At 45.9% G+C, this 20,199-nt stretch overlaps 1 protein-coding gene across 3 annotated transcripts in view; it reads right to left on the reverse strand.

Annotated features, from left to right (window-relative positions):
* cacna2d2a (calcium channel, voltage-dependent, alpha 2/delta subunit 2a) overlaps positions 1–20,199 on the reverse strand; it is a 131,365-nt gene that overhangs the window by 85,089 nt on the left and 26,077 nt on the right. For all 3 annotated transcript variants that reach the window (XM_030375627.1, XM_030375629.1, XM_030375628.1), the window contains exon 3: positions 8,109–8,225. In XM_030375627.1, coding sequence (XP_030231487.1) covers positions 8,109–8,225 — 117 coding nt within the window. The remainder of the gene's footprint in view (positions 1–8,108; positions 8,226–20,199) is intronic.

Below are 20,199 nucleotides of genomic sequence, written 5' to 3' on the forward strand. Positions count from 1 at the left end.
TGCTGCAGCGTGGAGCGAGCCAGGCCGCGCGGCTAGGTGTCACCCCAATATGAAAGCGTTTATGAATATGGCTGCTAATGATGGATCACAGAGTCACCTTAGAGGGCGTGTCATGTTTAAACATGACACGGGGGGGGGATTGGAAGGGGGGCTGGATAACGAAATGAACGGTTTAGTCGGTTTACTTCGTAATGCACCAACAGCGTTTAGAATAATTTCTGCTGTGCACATTTGCACATACTGGCTATTATTGTTTGTGAGGTTGGTGTTCTTTTGAATGTATAAAACTGTGACTGTTAATGATTGTGCTGGTAATCATCATTTGCAGTGCGCTCAATATTCATGTAATATTATATGTTCGAAAGGCAACCTCTCTCTGGGAAAGTTATGGTTTGCATTGTACGCTGTTGACATTGTAATATGAATTGGAAGTGTGTGTATAATCAATGTACGTGTGTTTGTGTGTGTGTTTGTGTGTGTGTGTGTGAGGGGGGGGGGAGTGGGCACTCCTTAATTTGTCATCACTCACTGCCAACATGAGGGACATAATCCTTTGCTGCCATTGGTTTTTGTTAACTGAAACTAACCACACACACACACACACACACACACACACACACACACACACACACACACACACACACACACACACACACACACACACACACACACACACACACACACACACACACACACACACACACACACAAATATGCAGCCACCATGTTCCCTGCCGGTCGATAATGGATTATAATTATTTTTTTTTACGTATTTCAATACCGCCACCCTTTATGAAGCAAAAAGCCTTTTGAGTTCACAACGATGATAGACACAGAAAGCACCTTGTTAATAATAGGGAGATTGGATCTATAAAAAGCATGAAGAGCTGAATTTAGGACTTTAGACCTGGCAGTTTCCACTACCAGTTTAAACGCTGTTCAGAGCCGCGGACCATCACCGAGGTCAGAGCCAAAGTGGGCTGCTATGACGTCAGCCCTTGTTGCTGTTCGGAGCGAGAAGCTATTTATTGGGGAACATTGAGCTTCATAGTTTGAATCCCTGATGTTCATCGTCGTGTAAACAGCCAATACTGTAGACATGTATCACTTAGTAGTCCCGAGTCAGTATGTGCCAATACGTTATGCCAAGGGCATCAAGCAGGTCTACACTCTGACGCATGCGCTTCCAAATATCTGTCCAAACAGACCTATGCTATGAACGGTCACCTCCTCTGAATGTGTGGGGGTTACATGATAACGCCACTGGGCCTCACCTAGGCCACGCCCGGGCCCCGCCCCCGCCTCCTCCCGCCCTGGCCCTGCCCCCGTACCGCCCAGGCCTGCCCTGGCTCGGCCCCCGCCCCCGGCCCCCGCCCCTTGCAGAATAAGGAGGCAAGCGCAGATCAACTGATTTGTTCCATCTGGCACTTTTCGCTTTTTGCCATCCCTGCATTTTCTCTGACAATCTTTGGCCGTCGCTATCATCCGCATGGCTGCAGAGTCTCCCTCCAGGCGGTCCGCAGGAAGGAAGCCGGTCTGCCCCGCTCCTCCTCCTCCTCCACACCCAGCCCTGTATCCGGCCTCCATCTCGCTATGTTCAAACCCTCATTGACACATGTGAAATAACACGCACCATCAAATGGAATGGACCCAGGCTCAATTTCCATTTTGACTGCAGATTCAATTTTAGATCAGGAGCAGTTTTGTCCAAATGTTATTTCAGTCAATGGCTACAGATGCGACGGCTCCTATGCGGCTAATAACATTACTGTGAGGTTGCTGTGATCAATTTGAAGTTGATCCGTCAGATAATAGAAAAACAAGTTGCCCCAAAATGAATTATAATAATTGTTTTGTGTATGTTGGGTGAAATGATCCATTAACAATATAATTTGAAGCCTGTGAAATGGGCTGATAGCATACAAGACGGTATTCAACACCTCAGATAATCATTCTACCGTAACGTACATCATCTCCACAGACGCCATCTCTCACCTAACAATAAGCCTGGCTGACCTTTTCAATGGTGGCTCAAGGCTCATAAAATATATACACTGTGCCGGTTTCCAAACAGGTGGTTCTACATATTGAACTATTCTGATATTACACCGACTCGACAGTGATTACATTAACAGTGCTTACATTCTGGCTCAGGTCCGAAATACGCCGTATTGATTGGACACGGTCGGTGGAGTCAATAAGCCTCCGGAAGTCAATTCTCACCTCCTTCTTCCCTATCAAATATTGAACATGGCTCTATATCTTCACCAGCCCCCTGACTCCCCCATGTCTGATTAAGTTGCCAGTGGCTATGGTTCTACAGACTCCTCAATAAACAGCCCAGTGGAGGCTGAGCAGCCATCCATCCATCCAGCCATCCACAGCGGCCTGGAGGCGACCGTTCTTCAGACTCTAAGTGGTATTGGAGGAGTACGGGGATGTGTGTAATTGGATTAAGTCAACCTTAGTGGCTGCTCTATTCCATCCGTGGTCCTCTGTAAAATCACGACTTAGGTTCGACAAAGGCGCCCCTTCTTCCCTCTGTGCAGCGGTGGATGTCACATGATCACTGCGCGGTGGTGAGGCGGCGCGTCCTACCCCCCCCCCCCCCTCTCAGAGCAACTCCCCGAGAGGGAGAGAGACACACAAAGAGAGCGAGAGACATGGAGACGGGGACGAGAGAGACAGACAGAAACAAAGGAAGGAGACAGAAAGGTAGAAAGAGAGGTGCAAAGAGAGTGAGAGACATGGAGTCAGAGAGAGAGAGAGAGAGAGACAGACAGACAGACAGACAGACAGACAGACAGACGGATGGAGACGGAGAGAGAGAGAGAGACAGACAGACAGACAGACAGACAGACAGACAGACAGACAGACGGAGAGAGAGAGAGAGAGAGACAGACAGACGGATGGTAACGGAGAGAGAGAGAGACAGACAGACAGACGGATGGAGACGGAGAGAGAGAGAGAGACAGACAGACTGAGTGGGAAAGAGGCAGAGAGAGAGACAGAGAGAGAGATACAGGGATGCAGAGAGAGAGACTGAGAGACAGATACAGAGAGAGAGAGAGCGAGAGAGAGACAAGAAAAGCGAGAGAGAGCCATAGACAGAGACAGAGAGAGACAAGAAGAGCGAGAGAGAGACATAGACAGAAACAGAGACAGAGAGAGAGAAAGAAAGAGAGACAGAGAGAGACGAAGAGATAGCGAAAGTGAGAGACGAAGAGAGCGAGAGAGAGACAGAGGCAGAGAGAGACAGGGAGAGACAAAGAGCGAGAAAGAGAGAGAGAGAGAGAGTGAGATAGAGAAGGGGAGAGAGAGAGAGAAAAAGAGAGTGAGAGAAGAGATAAGGAGTGCGAGAAAGAAAGGGACTAAGAGAGAGCGAGAGAGAGAGACAAGGAGATAGAGACATTGAGACACAAAGAGAGAGGATGCAGACGAGGAAAGCGTCTTCAAAGTCTGTCGGCGCTGACAGACACTCCTGACCTTCTTTTGATTGACAGTCGCACAGAATTCATAAAGTCTTTCCGGTTGCTTCACAACGGTTCCCAGGAACCAAACTCTGGCGGAAGGCTTTCGGGGAGATGGGGAGGGGGGGGGAAGACAAGAGTGTGAGTGGAGGGGGGAGCTCAGATCAGTGCCAGTGCTTTATCGTGCCTGTTTGGCATTGTACACATGACAAGCTTACATGGAGGGCTGTGTTCTCTGTGGCTGTCTGTCAGGGAGCAGCTCCCCGAGCACCTGGGGCCCTGCTCAGGTGTTTAGCACTGAGGCCCTGATTACACTCACACACACATGGAGAAGCACACCCACAAACACCAACACACACCCACAAACACCAACACACACCCACAAACAACAACAGACACACTCATATTCACAAATACACACAGTCATATTCACCAATACACAAAGTTATATTCACTAATACACACACACATATTCACTAATACACACAGTTATATTCGCCAATACACACTCATATTCACCAATACACAGTTATATTCAGCAAAACACAGTTATATTTGCCAATACACACTCATATCCACCAATAGACACACTCATATTCACCAATACACAGTCATATTCACTCATACACACTCATAGAGAAACACACTTATATACATTTATGCACACTCCTAGAGAAACACATGCATATACACCCATACACAGTAATATACACCTATACACAATTATATACACCTAAACACACACATATGCACCATACACAGTCATGTAAACCAACAAACCGTAATATACACCTAAACACATTAATGTACAGACTCATTTAAACCTATACACACACATTCACTTACACACCCACATACACCAATAGGAAGACCACTTTTTAAGGTATTCAACAATTAAACTAGTTTCAATTAAACTAGTTTTTACTAGTACTTCAACATAGAGTATTTTTCTACTATTTCATTGACTAGAAATTATCCTCTTTTCAAATTACAGAAACAGATTATTCTGCACCGGAAATGATGTGGTTCTTCTGTCAAAAGTGGACTTATTAAAGGGAATATGAGTTCAACTTTAATGTTCGTCTTAGAACGGGAGGCTTTTTGAGTAAACGTTCACGAAGAAATGTAACTCACACACGCATATAAGTAGTAAATTTGCTCAAGGCAAAAAACGTTGTGCACTTGAATTAATGTGAGCAGGACTCATACATATCTAATTCCTGCTGCTGGTGTCACTACCAACTAAAAGTGACCACTGATATGAATAATATTAAAAGCGCTTTAATATTGTATCCTGCCTGAGGATACAGATGGAGGCTATTTAAAACACACGAGCTTGTAGAGGGATAGCCTGGCTTGTGTTACATGTAAATGTTGGCTGAGGCCGTTGAAGCAGATCTGTGTGTGTGCGTTTTTATTTGTGTGTTTGTGTATGTGTATGTGCGTGCGTGCGTGCGTGCGTGCGTGCGTGTGTGTGTGTGTGTGTGTGTGGAGATGACTGGAGCCAGAGGCAGTGAGAGGGAGGCAGTCGTGGACAGGGAGAGGAGAAGAGGAAGCAGAAGAATAAACACAGAAGAGGCTTTTGAGAAAAGCAAAAAGGAAGGACCAAAAACAATTGGAGCAGGATTAAGCCCATCTCCATTCCTGGGGGCCTCTTGAGAGGCCATTGCAGTGGAAAACCTGAACTTGGGCTATATTTCACACTTATCTTGTGCATTTTTTTTTATGATCATCTCCCGACTGAAGCTATGAAAAGTGGGCGTACAAGCCTCTCTGATTTGCGGCTACGGCAGATGATACTGACAAATGAAGGCTCATTTCAACAGGGATGGTTTGTTTGCTGCAACAAATATGCATTTAACTAGTGTTGCCCTCACATTCCTAATGTATGATCGGCGATAATAGCAACAACAAGCATTCAAATTGTTTCTTGATTAAGAGCGATACGCTAGAAACACGTAGCAGCTTTGAGTAACTGCACATTTACAGCCAATTTACATTGGCCAAACAGAAATATGATTCTAAAGTAAATGAATTGCAAAGAAATATACACAAAATGCATCTCTTTTAGGGCTTGAGTTGGTAAATAAGAGCACAGCTAACAACTAAGACAATACCATTCTCAGCAAAAACCTACACACAATGCACCATGTGCACACACACACACACACACACACACACACACACACACACACACACACACACACACACACACACACACACACACACACACACACACACACACACACACACACACACACAGTGATCCATCCATTTAAACCTTCCAAATGTGTGGGAGCCAACATTTGTGAAAAATAACCATGTAGAAATAGGGTGGAATATAAAACACTGAATACAGCTGCAGGGTGAATATGAGGAGTTTAAAGCCTCCTTATCTGTAGGCTGCATTAGGAAGAGTCTTTCACTTCCCTCTGCCAAGGAATAGCAGAATAAGAATAAGTCCAGGTGAATTAATTTATATTTAGAAGTCTGGTTCAGTACCAGTAAAGGAAATTCTTCCCCCCAAAAAATTCTAAATGAAATAAATGAAAACACAAAAAATAAGAAAAAGCATAAATCTTCCAAAAAGACGAACGACATATCATCCAAGCTACTCTCTTCTCTTATACCTCTTCAAGTCAAGTCAAGTGGATTTTATTTAAATAGCTCTTAATCACGTTAATCTCAAAGGGCTTTACAGGCCATATATTTAAGACTCCCCCTAACCCTAGCTCCCAGAAGGGAATAATAAAGACTCCCTTAATTCTGAGTGGGGGATTCCCATTTCCAGGGATGGTTGGGAGCGTGATGGGCCCATAATGGACAAACATAGAATTACATTTTAATGACAATCTATATCAGTACTGTCCATGTTGATGGCTGGTGAGCAAGCTGGAAGCCTTCAAGTGGGCTGGCCCATGGCCTTCTGCGAAACACATTCCAATCTAAAAGTCTAGATTGACTAGCCCCACCCCTCCCATTGGCTGCCAGTTTTCTCATGAATTTTAAGACATTTCCCAGAATGTTTTCATACTCTTTTGGTCAATGCCCCAGGGAGCCTATTCTCCTTCCACCCCCTTCTCCCCCCCCCCGCCCCCGCTACCACCTTTCCCTGACCCTCCCCCTCCCAGACGGGATGTGAGGTCAGAGTATGATCGAGGGAGTTAAGGGCAGGCAGGCGGGCGGGGCAGGACATCGGGCGGGGCCGGGGGGGGCGGGGGGGGGGGCGGGGGGGGGTGTTGGCTGGATGTGTGAAGTGTGTGTGAAAGGGATAAGTGTGTGAGCAGCGCGGCGCTCAGCTCAAGGGGGCACACCGTTGCCAACACCTAAGAGAGATCCACGCCGTTCCAAATCCAATCCCACGCATGACCACTGGGAGCGGGGGCGCGGCGCCGCTGTGTTCCCGGGCTCCTCTCTGAGGCGTTAGCTCCGCGGGCCGGCTGATAATCAGGGTAGGGCCTTCCTGCTGTCAGGAGACACAGCCCCCGCCTGGACCTGCCCGCCGGGGCCTCCGCCGCATACATATTCATACACAACATGGCCACCTGTAGGGGCCGCTACGGGGGCAGAGGGGGCCGCAGCCCGCACTGGCTATCTCTAACACACACACACACACACACACACACACACCGAATACATACACAGTCTCTCACACACACACACACACACACAGACACGCGCACTGAATATATAAACACAGTCTCTCGCGCACACAATCTCTCCCACACACATAGAATGTACACACCTGCACTAACACACAAACACACACACACCCCACAAAGAACTTACGGACACGCACGTTATGCACACGTACAGGGGTACGTATGCACACACACACACGCAGACACAAACACACACGTATGTATGCACAAAAATTGTATACAATAAACACACAACGACAGACAGACAGGCACACACACACACACACACACACATATATATGTGTATTTATATATAGAGAATACACGCAAAAACTCTATCCATAGAAGCATTATTCAGCAGCGTTACCGTACTGTGGGTGTCGCAGCAGGTTCTTTATTTGTATTAGCGTGTCTGTTCGTTAGTATGTTCATTGATTGCATTAATATTGATTGAATGTAATTATTTTGTGTCACACTTCTTGGAGTTCTGGGGTGTAGGTAGGTGTCAGTTCATTCAAATGAATTGCTCCATAAAATGAAAATAGCATTTAGTATGATAACAACAGCATTTCACAGACCAAGGTTTCTTTGCTATTAACGGTGTTACGGTGAGCAAACAACAAAATAACAAATGGATTGTACTGGTTGCCTATCATATAGCCTCCATATATTGTTTGTGTGTGGGAGTGCGTGTGTGTGTGTGTGTTTAGGTGTGTGTTTAGGTGTGTGTGTGTGTGTTTAGGTGTGTGTTTAGGTGTGTGTGTGTGTGTGTGTGTGTGTGTGTGTGTGTGTGTGTGTGTGTGTGTGTGTGTGTGTGTGTGTGTGTGTGTGTGTGTGTGTGTGTGTGTGTGTGTGTGTGCATGCATGTGTGTACATGCATGTGTGTACACACAGGTGCCTGTGCACATGTGTTCATCCACTCATTTGTGCTGGGTACGTATAGGTGTATCGATGTACATGTGTTCACGTCTGTGTGTGTTCATGTGTGTGGGTTGTACCTCCAGGGCCTTCCTCTTGCTGTTGAGCAGCTTGGAGATGTCCCTGGCCACCCTCTCCACCAGGTCCTTGGGGTTGTTCCTCTTGATCTCAAACTGGCTCTTCTTCTCGTTGTAAATCTGCAGAGGACATTAAAGATCAGGTTAGCGATGCATGAGTACTATCACCCCAGGCTTCACCCAGGCTCCACCTTCGCATTCATTCAACCTCAGCCCACTTGAGACGTCAGTGTCAATAAGATGCATGTCGCCTTGCCAGTGACCTAGCATTCCTTGTTCATTCATTCATCATCATCATATGCACCATGACTACTTCAGCAGTGTCATACCTAGATATAGTCATTTGTAAACCGAATTGCCACTCTGGCAAAAAATATATCCAATCACTTAATGGGAACCACACCTATTTGTCTTGCCAATATGGGATCTCGTACCGAGCCTGTACAGCCAGCTATTGTTCTACATTTCTCATGAAGCCGAGTGGCCCACTCTGCCGGGCAATACAAATGAACCCATGAGTGCAAAGCATCCTGGAGAACATGTGTGTTTGCTCTCGTGGCAACACAAGCAGATCTGCAAATATTGTCTGGAGACTAGACAAAGCACAGTTGGTGGACCCCCCTCCCCTGTCCCCGCTGCGCTGCGTGCTAGCGGAGCTAACCACGGGTCGGACTCTCGCTGGCAGTGCACTTAGCTAACCAGCTGCGGGTCGGCTGAGCTAAACTGTCAAATGCAAACACAAGCATATGTCACAGACAATTAGCGGGTGTTAGTGTCGATGGATATCAGACGGGAGTCAAAGAAGAGGACGAGGAAGAGGACGAGGAAGAGACAGCGTACACGAGACTCTGACGGGATACGCAGAGTGGAACCCGGGATGCGGCCGGACACTGAAGGCTGTCGGATGTTTCTAGAAGGTGTGTGTGTGTGTGTGTGTGTGTGTGTGTGTGTGTGTGTGTGTGTGTGTGTGTGTGTGTGTGTGTGTGTGTGTGTGTGTGTGTGTGTGTGTGTGTGTGTGTGTGTGTGAGTGTGTGTGTTAGATGCTGAGTCAGTACACCCGGCTCTCTGGTAGCTCTCAACAGTTGTAATGGACAACAGATTACCACTTAGGGAATTAGCACTTATCCTGTAGCCATTACACTAAGGTTCCAGCACAACTCCCTCCCTTTGCAAGAATGAGGAGCCTGTCCATTTTCCATTCTTAAAAGCAGTGAACTTTGGCTTTGGTTTATTTAACTCTGTTTTAGCTACAATTGAACCCTGACACAGGTCAGCGGCTGAGTGTCCATAAAGGAAAGTGCTGAACACGGCAATGTTGGGCGATTTAAGTGCTTCATGTATTCTTTTTTGGGGGGTTGGCGGAACATTTTTTGTGAGTTGCTATCATACTGCACTTCTCTGGCACGCTTATCAGGCTCCTTAATGAAATAGCACTCCGAGGCAAGATGGGTGTGTTGATGCTCACTGATAAGAAGAAGAAGAAGAAGAAGAAGAAGAAGAAGAAGAAGAAGAAGAAGAAGAAGAAGAAGAAGAAGAAGAAGAAGGAGAAGGAGGAGAAGGAGGAGGAGGATGTAGATGAAGATGCAGAAGAAGGAGGAGGAGGGGAAGGAGATGAAGAGGAAGGAAGAGGAGGAGAAGAAAGAGAATGATAAGGAGAAGGAGAAGAAAGGATACTCTGATAGCTATTGCTTTTGCTGCAACTGAGTCAGGCTGAAAACAATTATGTAAACCCTGGCCATCAACAAGCCCGCTAACAGCAGGCGAGTCCAGGCCACAGACGCTCTGGCCGTGCCAGCCAAACACTCTGGCCTGATTGCGCGCTGACGGCCTCCCTTTGGCCGTCCTCTGATAGGAAGCACAATCTCTGTCCAGGCTGCCGCTTAGACGAAACAAGGCAGAATGACACATCACATTCGGCTGGTGTCCATGTATTCCTATGCCCCCCGCATATGCTTATGCAAAACAGAGAGGGAATATAATGTTAAATATGGAGTTTGTTAAAAAAGAGTGGCAGCATGTGCAAATATACAGGTGGCTCAATTCCAAAAAAAAAATTGTAATGAATTTCTTTCATTTCGTGCTTCAATTACTCAACATGTAGGAGTCATTAGTCTGCAATTCAACCCGCGCACACAAACACATCCATGCACAGTGCATGTGTGTGTGTGTGTGTGTGTGTGTGTGTGTGTGTGTGTGTGTGTGTGTGTGTGTGTGTGTGTGTGTGTGTGTGTGTGTGTGTGTGTGTGTGTGTGTGTGTGTGTGTACTCGTGCTCACACAGTCTCACACACACACACTTGGAATTACACACCGTCTGTGAGGGCTTTTCTCAAGGTGGAAGAAGCCATTAAGGGAATCTTATTAAACCATAAAACAAGAGTGAAGTTTTTCTCTGCTCCATTGCCAGACTACAAGCCCCTGACTCTTTTAAGTGATGCATTTTTCGACTCGATTTAAAAACCATGTCGAATTTGTTTTTGAATCAATATTCACTCTCCTAATGTGCACCGGTGCTCTCAGAGAAAGGCCTCCTCTTCCTAGAGAGCCCTGGCCACCTGTGAGCTAAGCCTTCCCAGCTTAGAAAATAACATAAATAAATACAGCTAATGACAGATTTTGTACTATTCTATACAATGTTATATATGCCATGGTATCTTCATCATGCCATAACCCCCAAAATTGTTTTTGTACTCTTGCTGTACTCACCCTTTAAGCAACTCAGTGATTAAAGGATTTAGCTGGTTGGTTAAGACTACTGGTTAATTGTTGACATCGTCTATAATCAGCCATGATTTTTGTTCAACCCCCTCTCTCGTCAGCCAATTCTGAAACTGGGCCGTTTGCTAGCTATTGACATCCATTATATTGCATTTTTTAAATTGCAGCATCCACTGCAATTTAAAAAATGCAGCCACAAGAACAACCAAAAGAATATCAGTTAAAACAAACAAACAACATTTTAACAATATGGACATAAAAACAAAGTTAACATTTTATGAAAAGGCTAATCTATAGAAAAATAAATTCAGGGGTTGCAGACAGCCCGGCAGATGTAACAAATTGAGGGGAGACGGTTCTGGAGAGATGGAGCCATCACGATAAAAGCACGGTCACCTTTGATTTAAGGCCGGAGCGAGGAATAACCAGAAGTCCTTGATCGGACGATCTGAGCGATCGACCGGTCGAATAAGGGATCAAAGGCATAGCAGTCGGAGCAGGAGCTAGGCTGTGCAGAGCTTTATAAGTGAGTAGAATTAAGAAATATATCCTATACCACATAGGATGCCAATGGAGGGAGGCGAGAATTAGGGTAATATGAGACCTACTACGGCTTGATTTGATCAACAGCCCGCCAGCAGCATTTTGCTTTAAGGCGATTCAGTGCAGCATGGTTAAGGCATGTGAAAAGGGAGTTACCGTAGTCTAAACTGAAGGAATTTATGGTATCAGTTGGTCATTATGTTGGTGTTAGTAGCCAGGGGAACATAACACCGCCCACCCCTCTCAAAAAATTATCTGATCAAAAAATGATCAAACGGCGATTTAAAAACGTACTTGTGATTGGCCCTGCTTAATCAGCCTTACAATCTGATGAAAATACACATCTTTCAACACTTACCCTGTTGACTTATTAAATGTTGCACTGCACTGAAGTTCTGAGTTATCAGACGGCCTATAACACAACCACTCACTTCGTACAGAATTCCAACTGCACAACTAAATTCTAACTGCACAACTCGATATCTGTGATGAGCATAAGGAAGGCAAGGAATTTCCAAATTAAAATGGGTGGGTTTGCTCATTTTTGGGCCCCTGTGGAAAAGACAACTTCGATCCCCGCCTCCTCATAGCTGATTGTCGAGGTGTCCCTGAGCAAGACACCTAACCCTGCTCTAGATGAGCTGGTTGTTGCCTTGCATCGTTGACTCCACCGTTTGTAAGTATATGTATGCGTGTGTAATACTTTCATAGTTGACTCTGCCGAATAGATCTGCATTAATGATTGTCGTTTTGGATAAAAGTATCTGCTAAATACCCTAAATGTAAATGTAGACAATGTCAAAAATGAACCTTGGGTCTTCTTAGCAAACAGGCTAAATCCTTCAAGTACAATCTCCGTAATCACGATTCACCTTTTTCTCTGTACAGCTGAACTTCAAATCTGTCATCCCAGCCCCCCGCCATCAACCCACCCACCACCCTAGAATCTGACTCCCGAGCTCTGTTGGGGTGCGTTCCAGTCCATTTCCAGCCCTGGATATTTTGGCTTCATAAAGCAAGCAGAAGACGGGGTTTGTAAAGTGGAAAAGCTGTCATGAAAAATGTGCCATTTAATTAGTTACCAGAAACAAACAGCCGTCAAAGCCGTTGCGAATACCAAACTAGCATGAGTGTGTCCTACGGTATGTGTGATGTGATTACGCAACACATGAAATGCAAAGCGGTTGGCACACGGAAAAGAGTGTTTTCAAATGAAACCCTGTCTGATACACAGGGAGAAAACCCACGGGAATCAAGCCAAACATACACGCGGCAATAGTCCATGCCCTCCTGTGATACCCAAAGGAACCAGGGAGGACCCACAGAGTTAATAGACTGCGATGTATACCGCCACAATGGCCAGAGTCACCTCTCTGACCGGCTGGACATCCCGGGCCTCCAGGGTATTGGCTCAGGTGAGGTCTCAGTGCTCTCTGATTGGCCATCGAGCTGTGCTCTGAACCAAGGATAACTCCAGGGCTAGGGCCATCAGGCCCACTATCATTCAGCTGGGGAGAAGAAGGGCCGCGGTTGACGGACAGCTCACATTTATATAGGTTATGATTGGCCTGAGGAGCTTTAAATCCCCTTCAGCCGAGGGGTTTCAGACGAGTGGCCATCACCACTGTGGGGCCGAGAGCGCATCAGCCTCGCCGAAATTATGTTTCGGCTTTTGAGCACTTTCGCTCAGGTAATGGGTCGTTTATAGGAGAGAGAAATCAAGTTCTGTGACAAGAAGTTTACTCTGTATTATTGAAAAAAACAAAACTAGAAGGATAAGTTATTAATATGGAAAATAACACTTTTTATCGGTCAATCTTAAATTGAGGTACTTTATAGTCAAATGGAAATATTAACATAACCCATATTTTTGTGTCACTCTGCGGTTAATGCATTTCATAGTTGATTTAGGGACAACTAATATGTTTTTGACATCATAGACAAGGTCAAATGTGACAGCCAGTCATTTTAAAAGCTGAAAGCTCCGGAGAAATTAGGGAAACATCAAAGATGCAGACGCCATTCTCCAAAGTATGAAAAATACTGAGACATTAGCGTCACTAGGGTCTAGACAACTCAATGAAAACGCTCAATAAAACAAAACTTTGACATACTATTCCTATTGACATTAGGCTCACAGATGGCAGCCAAGGTTTCTTTCATTTAACAACCTTTCAAAGCCCTGGTACAAAATAAAAGTGTCCAAAAATAGGAAGAATCAAAACCTATGCATGCCTGCACAGGCAATTCAATGGGACAAAATAATGAAGAATGCATACCAACAACTGAAAACAAATCCCTGGCAAAGAAAGAATAAATTGGAATCAGGTTTTTTTGTGAAGTTTTTTGTGCATAGCCCACACAAGAGAGTGGAGAGATAATGACATGTATGGACGGGAATGGCTTTGGAAACAAAATGGTGGTGCTTATCGCTACCACCACGGAGTCAGGGCTGGGGCCTGTGAACAGCGTCCTGTGAAGGCCTGTCGCTCTCTGAGCCAGAGAGCAGAGCTGGCTTGTCTCGCATAGAACCGTCTGCTTTCAAACACGCACAATACAACACACAACCAACACCGGCCAATATTTATTATTTCTCTTACACAGACCAAAAAACAGGAACATACATACTGCCACACGAGCGGAAACACAAACACACACACAAACACACACACACACACACACACACACACATACACACACACTTGCATGCGCACAGCACAAACACAACGCAACGACATACAATCCCATATGCAAATTGGCATGTGCCTAAACACGCACTCAAGCGTAATATTCATTAGCAGTGATCACTGGTTCCTGTTCCAGGCTCAGTGTCAGTGTAAACACACAGATGGGATGCGAACGGAAGGAGGAGAAGGGGGGGGGTCCAGAGATTCCTAGTTATGAAATGGAAAACCCGGCTTGTCTCTATCAACATTCATCACTGACGAGGAGTCAAGGACACACGGTCCTTCACGGGCCTCCTCTCTGCGTCTCGGCCCCAGGCGGCGGGCGACCTTGAACCCCTGACTGCTGTCTCATCCTGCGTAGCGTTTGTGTTACTAGCGCAGCACGTCTCGTGCCAGGGATAACAATGTGTCTGTCATTCGCACACATCATTTGTTTAACCAATTGCAAAAAAAAAAAAAAGGCAACAAACAAACAGTTGCCTTTATAAAAAAAGTGGGTGATTCTCTGGAACTTCCGCCTGTTTGCTCCGGCAGCACTAGCACTCCGGTAGGCGTTTCTCTTGTTCGTTTGAGAGTGTTTTTCTGCCCCCCCCCCCCCCATCTCTTTCTTCTCTGTGTCTCGCAGCAAGGTGAGTGGCTTATCTCTCCGGGTAAGGCCAGCCACAACAGGCACTGTCTGGCTGGCGCGGTGGCGGCGGCGGCTGACAGAGACAGATGCCGCGTCATTAAGGAATATTAGTGGGCTTCGTCGAGCAGATCCAGACTCTTCTGTGAGCCCCACAGAGGAAACAGTTCAATAAGGAGCTGGAGGATAGAGGGGGAGAGAGGGGAGAGCGAGTAGAGAATGGAGAGGTAGGAGCGGGAGGAGAGGGGAGAGGGAGGAGAGAGAGTAGAGAGGGGAGAGGGAGGGGAGGGGGGAGAGGCAGGAGAGGGAGTAGGGAGTGGAGAGGAAGGGGCGGGAGGAGAGGGGGGAGGGAGGAGAGGGTGGAGAGGGAGGAGAGAGACTAGAGAGGGAGGAGAGGGAGCAGAGAGGGGAGAGGGAGGAGAGAGTGGAGAGGAAGGAGAGAGGGGAGAGGGAGGAGAGAGTGGAGAGGAAGGAGCGGGAGCAGAGGGAGGAGGGAGGAGAGACAGGAGAGAGGAGAGGCAGGAGAGAGGAGAGGGAGGAGAAGCAGGAGAGCGAGCAAAGGGGGGAGAGAGGGGACAGGGAGGAGAGGGTAGAGAGACGACGACAGAGTGGCCAGGGGCGGCGGCGATGGCTGCAGCCTCGGCGTGGTTCGATAAGAGACGACGACACCGAAGGCGTCGGAGAGAACCAGACCGATGTGTTCACCGTCGATGTGCGTGTTGGTGGGTGGAGGGGAGGGTACTGTCTCTTGGAGGTAATTCTCTCCCGTCTTGGATGGAAAATCCGGGGACACAAACATATGTGTGCCTTAAGGGGATCCCTAGCGGACTGTTTAGCGTTAATAACTAACGAGTCGTTTGGTTTGTCGACAGCCCACGGCGTCACGTGTTTTATAAATAACTGAAAACAATAAGCTTCCAAACATTAAATTTGTGTGCATTTGAGGACCACTAGAATTATGCCATGGGGCACACGTAAACATTACAGACCAAAAAAATATTACTTTGAGTCAAATTGCAGCAATACCAATAAGTGTAATATCATACATTTACGGAATAATCGAGGGAGCAGTAATGTGTTCTCCTCAATGTAAAACGCTACACTTTTTTACTTTGTCGCCCTACTTCCCTGTGGAGATGGAAAACTAAACATTTATGCATTTTACCATAGTCTCTTTACCATAGAAAAGCCTCCTTCTTACCATTAGCATTTCAAAAATCGATGTGAGGTTTTTTTGTCCAAAGAAATCCTTCAATAGTGTTTAAGGATTAGGTGAGCCTATATGTAGGCTACAGACACAATTGGTCGAGTCCAGAAATGTTTGGATTACAATCAAACATCCAAGCCACTATTCTGCTATTACATCATTCAGCTTGTGAATGAAGTATTAGGAGCTTTTGAATTGTGACAGGCCACAGTATAACCATGTAGGTTGTGCTTGAAAAGAGTACAGAATTCCATTCCGCGTGTGGAAGATATAAATTCAAGGACCATGGTACCATACTATACGCATTTAGGCTGTATATGACAACTATGGAAGACTTCCACACAACATCCAAGCAGAACAAAACAGTCCTACAAAGAGAAAAAAATAAGTCAAAGCAACAATTCCTCCTGGGCCACCAGCTCAGAAAACAAAAGCACGGCTAAATATGTATGTCCGCGCCCGGGGGAGAAGGGGTTGAGATTAGTCTCAGAAGATAGAATGTGTAGTCGTTGAGATTGTCAAAGCGGTAATGCACACGGGTTTGAATCTCAGCCATGCACACATAGACCAAAACCGCACACATGTAAACAAATACTGCACAAACAGAAGGAGGGGAGAGAAAAGAAGGATGAGCGCCTTCTAATCTCTCTGCAGCAAGAAGACAGAACGGCGTGTATACACCTCCAGGTAGGATATTACTCAAATGTAGCAATTTGTGCTACTCGCTATCTTCATTAGGTGCTATGTTGTCACTGGCAGGACAATTATCTACATCATTACTATACTCATCGTCGTCATCATCATTAGGGTACTGATGGCCAGGAGACAGGGCAGAGAATATCAGAGAGGTTTTTCTTCTGAGAGTTACTGAGAAAAAGTTACCCATCCAAGTTTGTTTGAGCTATTTGTTTGAGCTATTTGGTCGTTTACTACGAAATTAGTCTAGTGTAGTGGGAATTGTATTAGACCCAATATCATAATGTACCATCTATGCTCGTGGTCACCGTTCACAATAACAATATACACAAATTAAAAAAGTTAATTGGTTAAAACACACCCCTATTCTTCTGGTCAATGTCGCAACAGGCCTCGTTGGTGTATTTTCTGAACAGGCTTTCCTCAAAAGTGGTGATTTGTTAGAGCCTGAAATCATCCTCAACTTGATCATCACAGACTCCACAGGAAGAATGCGTGGAAAACGGTTATGAAGAAGAACAGGGATGTTGATATAGCCGTTTGCCGGTTGGCTACGTCTGCTACGACTGCATGCCTTAGAAGCTCATCTCCAAATGGAAATTTGCGAGCATGTAATCAGCTGCAGAAGAACAAAAGCTCCTCACATCACTGCAGAAGGTGTTCAGATCAGGCTCGCCCTGGCTCATAATATAGGCTACCGATGGTGTCCTGGCCAACCGCCAACGCTTCGTCGGGAAGCTGATTCTCTATTCTCAGGTAGTGCGTAGGCTTGATACCTCTGCCAACTTCCTCCATCATGGCCGTCACCTGCTCTGGCTTACAGAAAGACAGCAAGGCTTTTTCAAGCCGGTATTCTAAAGTGGAAAGCAGAATGTGTGCACATTGTTCCTCTCTTTGAAGGATTTGGTTTCAAACGTCAGAAATAGGAATGGTTCTCTGGAGATGGATAGTTGACGTTATGTCATGGGGTCAGTGAGAAGCTTAAGCCTTTTTCAGGTTCAGAGTCATGTCAAGTCGAGGCAGATGTGGCTCTAGACCCCTTCGAAGGGCCAGGTTGAGGCTGGGCGGATGCTGGGAGGAGGCACACGTGCCTCTAGGTGGAGGTTGGAGCTGTGAGGCTATTTTGGAGGAGTTTGGAGGCAGCTGCCTCATCTGAGAATAATACAGATAGGGGATCCCACTGTTGTAGAAGGTTGATGCCACGCCCAAGAGAGAGTCCTCTTGAGGTTGCCAGCTTGAGAATCTTTCCCACATCTGTATCACAGAGTCTTTGAATGTCACGCAGAGTTGCCGTTCTCTTGATACTCTTATCAAGATAGTGAAATATCATGTTACGGTATTCTTCTGTAGTGACACAAAGTTGCCTTGATGCTCTTTCTGCCGCAGCGAGGATTAGGTGACATGCACAACTAGACATATAAATATTGGGAATTTGTGCAGAAATGCTGCCAAACCTTTGAAATGCCAGCAGCACTTTCTGAAGCAAAAACTCACACAATGTTTCCATGGTGTTGCCCTCTTCTTCATTTCCAAATCAGCTACATCAAATAGTCCTCTAGCATTTATTGATTCACAGATGTTTAGCACCACTAGCTTTTAATAAAGCTTGAATTGTAATTTTTGAAGAATTGGGAGGAATAAGAAAACCTTGTCATCTCCAAATATGGGAGATATTTTACATCAACTGCCATCATGTCTTTCATGTTATTAAATATGCATAAGTCATGGAAATATACAATCAATACAATGTATGACAAACAACACTATTCTGCAATGTTGTGTCATTATCCATAAAGTATTCATTACCTGAACCTTCTTGGTGGCCGTCTATCTGTCTTGACGGCTGTCTACTTTAGGTAATGCTCTGGCTGTCATTCACGACAGTTTCCTTATCTGACTTATTAGAATTATGAATAACATGCATTAAAATTATTAGCTATACTCACATTATAAAACACTCGTTATAAAACAAACTTTGGGGGGGAAATACATATGACGCCTCCGTGTTTGGTCTCAGGAATCAGTACGATTGATTATCGTGATATCATCCCCTCCAAAAAATGCAATATTATTAAGAACCCATGAATATTTAATAAATATATATAAAAGGTCCAGTTTTAAATCACAACTCGTACCTGCGTACCCTCACCCAGAGTTGCATAGCTGGGACACAAAAAAGCATGTCTGTTGCCAGTCGAGCAATATGCTGTTCATTCATGTGTGTGTGGCCACATACACTTTGGGTGCCAATGCAAAAAAAACGTCGGCCCTCCAGACATTAATTAGCTAGCTAGCGCTGACACAACCGTCGCCAACGAGCGCATCACAGTCCCACCAGGACACAAGCTGTGCGTGCAACCGACCACACCGAGAGCAAATGAGACCGACGTAGACAAGCAAAGAGTGCCTGAAAGTCCCTTCCTCCCACCCGGTAACCTTTAAGTACTACTCTCTCAAGGCAGCCTCTCATTGGCTCCGTCAGCAGAATCAAAGCAATCGCGGAGGGACTCTTGTGAGAAGAGCACAGTGAGGACTAAGACCTCCGTCAAGACACAGCCAACTTGGCCATTGGACAGTTCCCCGATGAGCACGAGACGAGAGGGGGGGGGGGGGGGGGAAGAAAGAGAGAGAGGGCGATTGTGAGAGCGAGAGTAAGTGAGTGATAGAGAAAGAGAAAAGAGAGAGTGAGAGATGGGATTGGGCCATTCACATGACCCAGTGGGATGACCTAGCCCATCACACTTCATAACTCCTCCTCCTCCCCCCTGCAGCCCCCCTCCTCCACCCTGCTGGGGGTATCTGTCTTCCGGACAGAGATAAACAGTAGTCTCTTTAGGAACTGCTGAGGGTGGTGAGTTGTTTTTCCTTCATCCACTAGCTTTCTCCAACAGACAGCTTTAAATATCCTCCCCCAATCCCACATTATTCTTCTCTTAAACCCCCCCCCCCCCCCAACACACATTTATCTTATTTCTTTGCTCCATCTCGCTCTCACTCACACACCCCTCCTAACTCAATGCGTTCCAGTATTTCTTCTTAAGAGGTCTGCTCGCTGTCCCAGTTATGGCTCTGCCAGCGATGGGAGCTGCCTTATCAAACACAATCAATTTATCCCCCCATGCAGTAACATCAACTGTGGGTGTGTGTGTGTGTGTGTGTGTGTGTGTGTGTGTGTGTGTGTGTGTGTGTGTGTGTGTGTGTGTGTGTGTGTGTGTGTGTGTGTGTGCGTGCGTGCGTGCATGTGTTTGTTTGTAAACGTTCACACACACATTACACACATTGACTTAGTTTGGAGGCGTAGTAAATGTTTCGCCTCAAGTAACAGTGTGTTCAAGACAGTGTGATTAGATACATATTACATCATGACTGTATGGATGTGTGTGTGTGTGTGTGTGTGCGTGTGTGTGTGTGACTCTCTCTTTCAGTCTCTCTGTGTCCATAGTTTCTCCTAAATGTTCCCCACACCCCGGTGATTACCATGCCAATTCCACGCCACAGGAAGCCTGGCGCTCATCCAACACTTAGTCTGTCTATTTAACCATAACAGCGATAATAGTAACCAGAAGGCTCACACAATAACATGCTAGCAAGCCAAACGTGCCAACACTGCTCTCACAGGA

This window comes from Gadus morhua, chromosome 13 (assembly GCF_902167405.1).
Source record: "Gadus morhua chromosome 13, gadMor3.0, whole genome shotgun sequence".
In the NCBI taxonomy this organism is placed as follows: Eukaryota; Metazoa; Chordata; class Actinopteri; order Gadiformes; family Gadidae; genus Gadus; species Gadus morhua.